The sequence below is a fragment of the Nematolebias whitei genome, chromosome 11 (genome assembly GCF_014905685.2).
Source record: "Nematolebias whitei isolate Nwh7 chromosome 11, NemWhi1, whole genome shotgun sequence".
Classification (NCBI taxonomy): domain Eukaryota; kingdom Metazoa; phylum Chordata; class Actinopteri; order Cyprinodontiformes; family Rivulidae; genus Nematolebias; species Nematolebias whitei.
In genome coordinates this window covers 20605760-20618244 of record NC_056508.1, presented here as the reverse complement: position 1 = coordinate 20618244, position 12485 = coordinate 20605760, and the positions used below count along the sequence as shown (strand labels likewise).

The window sequence follows — 12485 nt, the reverse complement described above, 5'->3', positions numbered from 1 at the left end:
ATATCCTTTCAGTATAATTCAGACATACTAACATGTATGTGGAATAATCATTTGTTGATGCTACTTTGGTTTCAGTTCATGTCCAGGACAGAAACTGGAGTTTTAACCAGCCTTTTCTTCAAATAATTTGATTTTATTGATATTTTCATTAAAATGTTTAAAGTTTAATCACAGACACAAGTCAAACTAGACTTTCAGACACAAGAAAAAAAAGTTTGACATCTGGATAATTAAAGATACGTGCTATTTAAAAGCCATTCTGCAAAAAATTAGTTTGAGAATGTGGCACAGGAAATATTAAGAGTATCCAGTGACGTGACAATAAGAAGAGTTTCTGAGTGAAAACAAACATCAGCACATTTGTAGTGCAATATGAAGACAGAAACTACGTATACAAGGTAGAAAAAGCATTCTAAATAATATACTTTATGTTTTATATCATGTAAAGAGATAATAAAGCTTTATTTTAGCCTTTATTATTTTAAAAAGTTTAATGGACAAATAAAGAGCCCTGTGGTACTCCTTTTGACAACTGCTAACATCTCTTTATATGTACACATACAAACGTGGAAATGCTATTTCAGAGCAATTTTGTAATTTTAAGAAGCACTCATAGTCTTTCATTCTCTGCACACACCTGATCGGGCCCCATAGACATGCGTCCCATAACCATTGGGTTCATTCCCATCTGACCCATGTGAGGTCCTCCTCCACCGGCCGACATGCCCCCATTCATCATCATGCCTCCATACTGTCCTGGATTCCCCTGCTGCCCAAACTGCTGCTGACCCAGAGGCGCCTGCGGACCAAACTGCTGCTGAGGGTACGAACTGATGAAGAAGAGTGACAGACAGAAGGAAGAGTTAAAGAGTAAAGAGGTGAAAGCACCTTTTCTTTGTCTCTCTTCTCCCTGACAGAGTTTTTGTGTCGTACCTGTTGCGGCCCACGCCTCCCTGGGACCAGCCTTTCATCTCAGCACCCTGGTACATGGGACCGCCTTGAGGGTGCTGTTGCATCATGGGGTTTTGAGGCCCCATGCGGTTTGGCATCATGGCATTAGGAGGACTGCCACCTGATGGACCAAAGGAGGAGTCTCCTGGCTGGCCCATCCCTGCAGAAAAAATGAAATCCTAACGCATCAGCTCTTTGTTTTCTTTATTTAAATAAACACAAGATACAAAAACACTGTAAGCCTTTTTTACAGGATGATATAAAACTAGAAGCATGCTCTGTTCCGCCTCACCACCACCACCTGGTACAGTGAACTCACCATAGTTGCCACCATAGCCAAACTGCTGGGGGCCCGGCTGGCCCATGTTTCCCATGTGGCTGTCCATGCCAGCGGGAGCCGTGACGTTTGGAGGGGGACTGAACCCTCCTGCCGCAGCCGCCTGCTGCTGCTGCTGCTGCTGCTGCTGCATCAGCATCATCATACGCTGCCTCCTCATCTGCATGGTGACCACATCTCTGCGCTGGGCCATCATCTGAGCATTTAGGAAACCCGGCTACACCAAACAGACACATAATTATAGAAAACTAATTTGGGCGCAATTATTTTCTCTTTCACAGAAAAGAGGATCAGCTGGTTAAAGTAGAGGTGCTGTGGCTTGTGTCATTGTGCTTCAGTAACAGTAGTTAAATACAGTGAAACAACACTTACAATAACTTTAGTGAGGGCTTATGGGTTAATTATGCACCGTATATCATTTAAAAATTGTTGGAAATTTTAATGTTGCACCTAACAGTCAACAGCCAGAGTCCAGTTTTCTTGTCTATGTGAGAGTAATATTAAATCAGACCTCAATAAAATCTTTATTTCATTTGATTCTTCAAGTAATTTGGGTCATTTACCGGTCCCATGCCGGGCTGCATGTTGGGCCTCATGTTAAGGTTTCCACCGGGGTTTTCCATCTTCATGGGCATCCCCTGTCGTGTCTGATTCATAAACTTTGGGGGTTGGAAAAAAGAAACATTCAGCACAAGACAATAAGAGGCAATACACGAGTGCCATCTTCATACGAATGGCACATTTGACACCATGAAGAGAACGTGAAGCGTTCTGAACAGACGATAAAACTGTGAGAAACAGAACACGCCCACTCACGCACATATAAATAAATAAAACCTATAATATACATGCAACATGTTTCACCAGGACATGGGAAGCAGGGGTGCTTAGGGTGCAACAGCACCGCCAAGTGGCTGCCAGAAAAAATCCTTATCACAAAGTAATGACTATTATAAAAATTAAAGCCGATTTTATTAGTGCTTAATATACTTGAATTGCAATATTTAGATTTGACCAATTAAAATAGATAAATAAATAAATGCAGCACTCCCAGCACCTCTAAACTGAAACATACTCCCACTGCAACACATAAACACAAATAAAACAATCACATGAATATTTTCATACATTTTGCCACTGGGACTTACAATATGTGATTTTATTTTGGTAGAATCCTTCACACAACACAACACACAATGTGCTTCACTGTCCCCTTGGGGGTGTTTTGGACTCAGTGCACAATTATTACATGTTGAGACAGAATGGACACCAGCTCATTTGATAAAAAGCCATGCATGCTGTGTGATACCTGCTGTCCCTGCAGCCTCTGTTGCAGCTGCAGCCTCATGGGCTTGTTAGCACTCATCATCCGGGGTCTCATCATGTTGGCCCGAGGGTGTCCCATCCCCCCCATTCCACCCATACCAGGAAAGTTACCACCTTGGCTCATTGGTGACAGCATGGGTCCAAAGCCCCCCTGTTGGCCCTGACCCTGCATGTACCCTGACTGCATAGGCATGGAAGGGGGTCCGGGATAACCCTGACCATACAGAGGCTTTTGGTCGAGCAGCATGGACGGTTCCTGTCCTGGAAATTGCTCCAGATGCTGCTCCGCTCCCTGGGTCTGCAGCAGACATGACGAAAGGACAAAAAGAACAACAAATAAACAAAGTTAGTCGAACTTCTCAGTTTAATTGATTCATTTCTGCCAGGTTGGCTCTATAATTGTCTTTTTCTAAGCAGCACAGACGGATCCCTCTCGGCTCATCTGTCTCACTTCAGAGAGACAACAGACCGAACAGCGAGTCACGTCTGCCATATAAAACGCAAAGAGAAATATAAAGCTCACTTCCAAAAAAGTTAAATCTGGTCCTCTGGACATTATGAGCATGCATCAGGATAAAGCTCACTTGTATCAAGATACGAGCTAATCCTCGCCCCCACCCCCCACTCCCACACACAGGTGGGTTTGTCTGATTTTTTTAGGCGTTCTTACCTGGCTGACGAGGTCTGGGATACCAAGAGCTCGGTCAATCTCCTCCAAAGCGATGCCATCTGCATTATTCAGCAGAGAATCCAGCTGGTCCAGGAGGGCCCGCTCATCACTCTGACCTTCACTGCTGGTGGGGGCCACCAGAAGATCATCCAAGGGATTGCCAAACTGCCGTCTACAACACACACAAAGGATTTAGATCATGTGGACTAATAAGACGTGACAGAAAACTTTAATAAATGTTTCGCTGACCTGTTGCCCTCGATGCTCATCATGTTGTCGAGCCAGGAGGGGGACTGGCCGGGCTGACCCTGCTGGCTGAAGGGGCTCAGACCCATCCCAGCATCAGCAGAACCTCCTAAACCATCAACACCATAAAAAAAAAGCTTTACTTCATCAATGAGAACAAACAGTGACCAGTATTTTAATGGTTCCAACACAGCATTTAAAAGTAGTTTTGAAATTTAACAATATAAATCTTTAATTACCTAAACACACAAAAGCAATACTGATGCAGTAAAAGCCTGATTTTAATAAAATTATATACGCACAAAAAGAAAACTGATATTGTTTTAAACTATTTAATAAAAATTATTTACTGGCACTTTGATAAAATTATACTTTTTGTTTATTTATTGATGTAACTAATGGAAATTTACCTAATAAAAATAAATATATTCATATGGCATCAATGCACTCGTTATCTTTAAACTGATTAATTTAACTGTGTTCAAAACTGTAGCATCTCTTAGCTCATATCAACACATTATCAACTGCAGCTCTTTTCTAACCAACTAAAAATGTTGAAGTACTTAAATAAAAACAAAGAAAATAATTATAAAGCTGAAATTGTGAAAATATTTTGTATTCTTACATGGACGATGCATTGGAATGGTGACCCTGCTTATACACTCGAAATTTAATAAAAACATTAAAGTAACAAGTTTGTTTTAAAATTATGATATGAAAGTAATTTAAGTAGAGCCATTAAAAGCAGGGGAATAAAAAAATGCACACATATAAATTTAGGGGAAAAAAGTGGATGAAGCTACATGTTTAATTAGTTGCAGAACTAATTCTACTCCTTATATTGCAACTTGTAAGCCAAGCAAGCTGCAGTGAGCTCATTTCATCAAAGTTTCTGAATCAAACACCTTTAAAAGTTTCAGCACACAGCACTATAAAACACAACGCAGATTACTTTTGACACGTTCAAGCAGAAATTAATGTGAATTAATAAAAGACTGCACTCTAGAGAAGGTGGTCCGGTTGTGGACTTTGGTTATTTTCAAAAATAAAAACGTGCTCTAAAAATATATTTGCCATTGTTTACGTCATTCATGATATCAGTCCTTCTCAATATCTGTGGTGATAAATGTCTATTAATAAAATGAAACAAGAGGCAGGTGCGTGGTGTTCTATGTGAAGAGTTGAGACGAGTAGTGAGGCAGCTCAAAGATTCACTGGGTCCGAGTGCAGACCTTCAGCACCAAACACAGATGCAGACTTATTTTTCTACCGTTCCCCTCTGCTCCGTGGTGCTTCTCTGTACGCAGCTGCATCTGTGCTCCTTTCACAAACACAACACATGACAGCTGAAGGAGCAGCGTACCCATATCCATGAGCTGCTGCTGCAGCATGGACCTGGTGCCGGGCACACTGTTGGAGCGGCTGACCATGGCTCCTGACATCATCTTCCCACTGTTGTACTCCATGCCAGAGCGCATCATGGACGAGTGTCCCGCTGAACCCATGGGGCTGGCACTAGAGCGGGGCTTGCCCCAGTCTACTGAACCCCCCATGGGAGACCTCTGGGGAACCATGCCTCTACTCAGTTGACCTGATAATATGAGGTAAAGAGAAAAAAGCATGTCAGAATCATTACAATGTGCAAGAGAAATATGTTCCTAACATCATTTTATAATTTTACCAGAGCACAGTGTGTGTGATCGTTTACAGTAATGAATGACAGAGTTCAGATTTGATGTTGGGGGGACAGAGTCTTAAACAGTGAGGAGGGGGGAGGTAGAGACACACTGAGAAAAACTGCAGAGTTAAAACAGCGTTGGGCCTTTTGAACACACACCCATGTTTCCTGGGCAGCCGTCTGAGCCACCCATCATGTTCTCCTGTTTGACGAGCGTGGGGCGTCTTCCCGCTCCTCCAGGTCCACCAGGAGGCTTCCCGTCCATGGACATGGCCCTCTGGAAGGGTGCTCGACCTCCTGGACCCATCACGGGACTCCCTGATTGAAAAAAAATATTTTTAAAAACTGAGGAAAAAAATAGCAGAGGGTACCAGATGCATTTTCTGTGTCATTTTATTTCGATGTGATCTCAGGAAGTTACAACACCCATCCAGAGTGTAGCTCGCACTTTTCATTGTCGTTTAATCTTTGAAGCACTTACCCTGCAGGCCGTCATCAAGGCAACCGAGTGGTTTGTTTCCTGTGTCGTTGGGTCCTGCAACTCCAGCTTGATCAGAGTAGAAATCAGAGCTTGAACCCCTGAGATCTCCGAGGATAGACTCCAGATTGTGTAGCTAGACAATAAAATTAACAGATTGTTAGTTACGTAAACGCTTATGAGCATTTATGCTCATTCAAAGTAAGTCTATCAAAAACCAAAGTTTGTTAAATTGTATTGTAAGACCCAGTCTTACATCATCCGGTGGTTCTGATTTGATCTTGCTCTCAGGATGTTCAGGTGCAGATCCCCCAACGGCTCCTGGACGCCCATTCCCCTCCAAATCTTCAAGTTTGGGCTTGACATCCACTGGCTCTTTGGAATCATCCTTGTTGAGGAGGTAATGGAGGAGGGCATGGGTCTTTTCCTTCTTGGGGCTGTGCTGCTCCTGTTTAGGGTCTGGGATTAACCCAGGGCCCGACCCAGCACCTGAGCCTCCCGTTCCACCCTCACCGCCCTCCTGGCCGCCGAGCGACACCTTTCCCGTTGCTTCAGCCGTGATCTTAGCCACTTCATCTGGAGTGTTGCCGTTCTGAAGAAGTTTGTGGAGGATCTTGTGCTTCTCTTGCAGTGAGCCGGTGTAGTGAGCTGATGTGGACGTGCCACCTTGGCCAGCTGCCTGTCCAGAAGACTGAAGACTGGCTGAAGACGAGGAAGACACCCCTGTGGATGAGGGGCTGGTCATGCCCCCTGAAGTGTCCTTATTGTCCAATCCTGCAGGAGTGCTGCTGCTGTTTGGGGGTGGTGGGACAGGGGGGCCTGTTGGACCACTTCCACTCATCCCCAGCTCTTCAGTCGGAGAAGTCAACAACTGCAACAACTTCTTATGTCCCTTACTGTCTGGGACCCTGCGCGGGGGGTCAGAGCTCACCACTCCTGCCTCAATGCTTCCTTCTCCGGTGTCTTTAGTCGCAGTAGCTGCCTGACTGTCTGGTCCGTCTCCAGTGCTCTCAGCCGGAGGGTGCTGATGGTGGTGGTGATGGTGCACCGGGAGGTGATGGTCACTGGATCCAGGCCCTATGCCTCCTGCTGGACTTTTGGAGCCGTCCTGGCCTGGTTTGGTCTGCTGGTTGGAGGAAGAGGACGAATGGATGCTGGGAGAGCTGTCCGGTTTGTGGACTGGTGAGGGGGACGTTAGGGTGGATGGGAGTGAGCTCCCTACTCCTTCGCTGATGGCTTGTAGCGCATTAAGAGAGCTGCTGGAGAAGGAGCAGGTGCTCCCCCCTCCCCCACTGCCAATGCCACTCATAGGAGAATGGATCCCTGGATGAAAAAGAAACTCATGATAACACCAGAAAATATCAGTAAATTTATGAAAAGTTGTGATTTCAGACTACCGGATTAGCCCGGTTGTTGACAGCCTTACCTCCTGGAGAGAACTGGTTGGCGCCCAGCTTTGGGCTCCCTCGGTTCCGGGGGGACATGAGGAGTCCCTGCTGGGGGCCGCCCATTCTGGGGCTTCCTGATGGGCTGTTCATGCCAGTGAGGCCAAATCCGCCGCTGCTCTGAAACGGGGGCTGCTGTGGATGCTGCTGCATGCCTTGGGCCTGATGATTCATGGGCCCCATCTGGTTCATCTGATTCATGTGTCCCACCTGATTCATGTGTCCCACCTGATTGATTTGGCCCATCTGATTCATCTGCATCATGCGACTTCCCATGCCTCCACCGCTGCCTCCTCCTCCGCTGTTCCCTCCGTACATGGAGCCACCTCCCATGGGACCCATGTGGCCCATGTGACCCTGCTCATTCATGCCATATCCCCTGTTCATGCCGCCCATGCCTCCCATCGGCATCCCCCCACCGGTGTTCACATTCATTTGGGAATTCAGGTTGGTCCCACCCATCCCTTGTGGACGCATAGTGTTGGACATCATGCCTCCACCTGGAGCTGAGCTGTAACCGTTGGGTTCCCTGAGTGCAAAATAAGGAAATTGCACAAGGTTTGAGAAAATGTAAAAAAAAAAAATAAAAAAAAAAACATAAAACCACTGTCTTCAACAATACCTTAGCTGCCTTACATGAACTTGCCACAAACACTTTTTAAAAATATAAATTTAAACAGGAAGTGACGTATACTTTTCTGGGTTTGAATCATGTTGGTTTCTGACCTCTGTAGCAGGTGAGTTGAGATGAAACCTTGCGGCTCGTTGCTCATGGGGTGTCGGTACAGTTTGCTCTTGGTCTGGGCTGTGACCGGAGTGCCGTCGGACAGGGAGAAGCGGTACAGGGGCGTCTCGGCGTGACCCTGGAGAAAGGCTGCACAGGAAAAGTCTATTGATTTTTCCCCAATAAAACTAAAAAAATGTTACTATGATGCCACTAATCAAAACAGAAACATTTTGTGTACACACACTTCCCTAAGTCTGGGCTATCTGTTGATAAAGAAACAAATCCTATCGTACATTTCACACCAGCTGCTCTTTGAGAAAGTATTAGTCAAAACTGTTTACTCAAGATTGTGCAGCTTGAACCAAAGTAGACAATAATTATCCAGGTGGAAACACTCTAGATCAGAAAGATCAGATAAAAGAAGCTTGAGTCAGTTCACGTAACTTTAAAAACAACGAGCAGATGACAAAAAGACAAGACAAGGAAGCAGAAAAAACAGAAGGACTAAGTGGCGTCAGTCAACTTGTCCAAGATAAATTATTTATAAAATGTGTTAACAAGTGCAGCCCAAAGACTCAGTATGGACATGATATATGGATCTGTTGTGGCTTGGCGCTAAATAAATAAACTGAACTGAATTGATAGACTTCTGACATAAACCTTGAAGATGAAGCTGGAATGGGATGAACCTTCCCCCATTAGTTCCAGCACAAGTTTTAGATCCTCTGCTCCAAAAATACAACATGGCTGCTTCCATAAAACAATTCCCAACACAGAAAGATGGTGGGGACACTTGGTCTGTCAATATAATATGTTGCATTCAGACGAAGCCACAAACCACAGATATACAACAGCCAGTGGTGTCGTCTACATTTTTGTACTGGGTATACTGTGCTTAGAAACCGAAGTACACCAGCTGGTACAATGTAATCGTCAATTTATTTAGATTTTTAAGCATATTGAACATTTCAAAATTTATCTGACGCTTTTATTTGTACATCAAACTTTGTGCAACAGTTGGCCTTGTATTAAAAATAGTTATAGAATTTATAAAACAGTATCAAAGCAAAACACGTTCAAGTATTAAGTAGTAAGTACAGAAATATTAATTATACAAAAAACAGGTTGAACCAACTCAAAGTGTCTCTAAAATGTTCCAAATGTGTTGGCAATGACACGAGCCCATGTCACGTATCTTTGGCAATGACACTGACATGGGCTCGTGTCATTGGGCACTTTTAACTGGGTATACTGAAATTTCCAAGCTTTTCTAGTGCGTATACTCTGTATACCTGCGTATCACATAGACTACACCACTGAAATATATTTTTTTAAGAAACTGCTGTGCAGAAGTTTTAAGGCACTTTCTCAAATGGTTATGCAACATGGCTACAAAGACTAGACTTGTCTTTAAGCTGTTTTAGACTGTTCGCAGTTCACTACTCAGGCTGCCAACATCCTGCGTTGATGTGAGCTTTACGAATTAAGCAAGCTTTGCAAAACCAAGAGAGGGACGGAGCAGAACTCAGCTGTGTTGATGTGAACTATACATTAAATGTGTGGAGGAAGTCTCCCACGTATTGATTTCAAAACATGATGAATGTACGCAATTTGACAATCCTTTTTGGGGTTAACTCGAATTTTTAAACTAAATACAAAATTTCTGTGCATCATCATTTTCGATATTTTCCTCTGTAAAAAATATTATTTTTATTTAGGTTTTTTAAGTCCTGCAGTCGGATGGTTGCACAGACCGGATGTTGTCACTACATCACAGCCTTGAGCTGCAAAACCGGTTTACCTTTTTATACGTCGGTGGTTTTGTCTCTGTTACTACCTTGCTTGGCGACAGAAAGGTGCAGCAGAGGTGGGCTGAGTTCAACACCTCCTTTGTCCACTCGGTTCATTCAGAAATCACACAGAGACGGCCAGAAGGCACTTAAATCCTGGCTTGAAGTGTTTTGACAAAGAGCCTTTTGAAGGTCTTTTGTAATCAAATCAAACACAAGGTTTAGCTTTTCAATAAAAAGTGCTGGTTTTGAGAGAAGAGTGGGGTTTATAGTTGTACGTTTTGGACTTTCATTGCACATGTATAGATTCAAAAAATGAATTTTAGCCACAAAAAAAGACAAAAGTGACTTCTAATGATGTAGCATGGAGACATTCTTATTAAGATCAATATTTAAGTGCTTATGCATGAGGAGCTTTCATGTATTTACACAGCAGGTCGCACTGAGTCCTATAAGTACTGTGCTAATGGACAGAAAGCAATGATGAACTATAAAGACATAATTTAAATTAATTGCTCTTGGCTATAATTAAAAGCATCCTAAGCTACACAATGGACTACACGGTGAATTCAGTTCTGATTTATCTTCTTCCATTTGCCTTCAAACCGTCCGCAGTGGATTTAATTGAGATCAAAGCGTCGTAATTGTCGATTCCAGCTGTGTGAGTTTTCAGGCGTGACCCACCCTCATGGTAGTGGCGTTTGTGCGAAAAGGGCTGCCCGTCGCTGTGCTGCAGGAACATCTGGATGCAACGCCTCAACAAGTCCTCCCAGCCCGAACGCATCGACGCTCGCAGAGATGTCTGGTCGATTTGAATCAGTTTACCTGCCGGGGAGGACAGACGGCGGGACGAAGTGAGGGATGAGTCAAGCCCAGTCAGGGGTGCAGAACCATCGGTCTGCGTGACTTTGGATACTCACCTGAGAGCTCGTGTCGGGTGTTGAAGCTCTCCGTTCTCTCCATGGCTGTGACTCGACGGGCCACACAGATCATACATGACTGAAGGTCTGTGGGGAAAGATTTCATGTTTATCAAAAAGACGTTAGTATCTCGTTATCTATTGTTTTGTGTGAAGACTCACTTTTCTGTTACAATTGTTCAATGATCTTACACATAATTTATTTCTCGCCACCGTAAAAAAAAAAAACGGGTGACCATGGCCAGGGCTTAATTTGTAAACAGATCGATGCTGGAACACAGTGGGCGGCGAGCACAGGGGGTGGGGGGAGTGCACGAGGGATAAGCAGAGGAGCCTGTAGGTCCTCCCCCTTACATTTTTGAATAAAGTAAATGCTGTGTCCTGCATTTTGGTGTAGCCTATTTTAATGGGCTGTCACATTTGTAAACACTTGATTCAGTAACTATTTTAGAGAGCAACAACAGGTTGTGTGTGAATAGAGCCACTCAGATTCTGTCAACCCCCCCCCCCCCCCACACACACACACACACACACTTCATGTTTCTGAGCTGAACTCTTATCCACTGAATTCATTCCTGCGTTGTTGCTCCTGCTGCTCCAACTACGACTGCCTTCTCAGTTGTCCAACTAAAGACAATCCATCCATTTATTTTATTAAAGTAAACTGGACTGTCTTTTTGACATTTTGATCAACGTTATTTTGACAAATTAGCACCGTTGTTTTGATACATGAAAAATGTGAATAATACACATCAAACATTTCTCTCATTGTATTTTTTTTTTTACTGTAGTTAAGCTTTTTTATTTATGTCTGAAACATGCATGAGTTCACATCAGCAGCTGTGTGCACTCTAGAGATGTCTTGAGACACTACTGTGCATAAGGTATGGCAAGCCAAGTGGCCCATTAATAGCCACTTTTACCACATGTCTGACTATAAATGGGCCACTTGGATTGCCATATTGAAGACACTTCATCCCCGCGGTACATGCCATCCACATCTCTGCTGGGTAGGAGCGTGTGCACGAGCTGGTGCACCTCGTAATATCTACTCCACAGACTGGGAAATGTCTCCTCTCATTATATTTTTAATAAATAATCAAAATAAAACTGTGCGATGACTTTGGACTTTTAGGGGTGAAGATTTGAGTTGCCAGATCTGAGCAAATAGTTGCCAGAACGCACCCGGTCAAAATGAGGGAGTTCCCAGATGTTGTTCCGGCAGGATCCGGCTCATATTAAACACTTGCTGCTGTGTGTGTGTTTGCATAATTTGTCTGTCTGTTAGCAAAACTCATGAACTAGTGGATGGATTCTGCTGAAACTTTTAGAAAGCAACACCTGGATATACATTTACAACTAAACAACTTTTAGAGTCAACCCAATTCAAGATGGCTGCTGCAGCCAATCAACTTTAGAGAAATAACTGAAACGTGGGTAATTGTACAAGAATGGCAAAGTTGAAATGCCTAATAGAAAGTCTGTGGAACAATATCACAAGAATATTTTCAATGTCTTTTTGAAAAACACATCCTCCTGCTGAATTTGACAGTAGTCGGTGAAAACAGTTCTTTTTCCAAAGGAGATACCCGACAAAAATATTTGAGACCAGTAAAATTAAGAGCAACAAACACCACTATTCCAACCAGGTGTTTTAACGAGAATGTCTTGATAATTTGAATTTTCTGTAATAAACTATCACACCTCATCATGTTACAACCAAGCGAAAGATTTGGGCGTTAAGCTGGTCTACTGTGGTGCAGATCAGTCTGCAGCGATATCTTTTGCTGCACTTTGACAACAGAAAAACAGAACGCTGCATATTGTTTGTGATGTTAATAGTGAACAGGTGTGGAATACACGGTCTGACTTTCAGACAACATGTTGCAGGACTTAAATTCAAGATATATATATATAT

At 43.5% G+C, this 12485-nt stretch overlaps 1 protein-coding gene across 1 annotated transcript in view; it reads right to left on the bottom strand.

Moving 5' to 3' along the window:
• LOC119417519 (nuclear receptor coactivator 3) overlaps positions 1-12485 on the bottom strand; it is a 39353-nt gene that overhangs the window by 2877 nt on the left and 23991 nt on the right. The window contains exons 7-21 of the mRNA XM_037684737.1: positions 10569-10655; positions 10333-10473; positions 7858-8005; positions 7113-7660; positions 5943-7009; positions 5690-5822; positions 5368-5526; positions 4894-5121; positions 3534-3639; positions 3285-3456; positions 2598-2912; positions 1852-1947; positions 1271-1505; positions 934-1111; positions 638-830 (exon numbers count right to left, since the gene is read on the bottom strand). Of these exons, the coding sequence (XP_037540665.1) occupies positions 638-830; positions 934-1111; positions 1271-1505; positions 1852-1947; positions 2598-2912; positions 3285-3456; positions 3534-3639; positions 4894-5121; positions 5368-5526; positions 5690-5822; positions 5943-7009; positions 7113-7660; positions 7858-8005; positions 10333-10473; positions 10569-10655 (3806 nt within the window). The remainder of the gene's footprint in view (positions 1-637; positions 831-933; positions 1112-1270; positions 1506-1851; positions 1948-2597; positions 2913-3284; positions 3457-3533; positions 3640-4893; positions 5122-5367; positions 5527-5689; positions 5823-5942; positions 7010-7112; positions 7661-7857; positions 8006-10332; positions 10474-10568; positions 10656-12485) is intronic.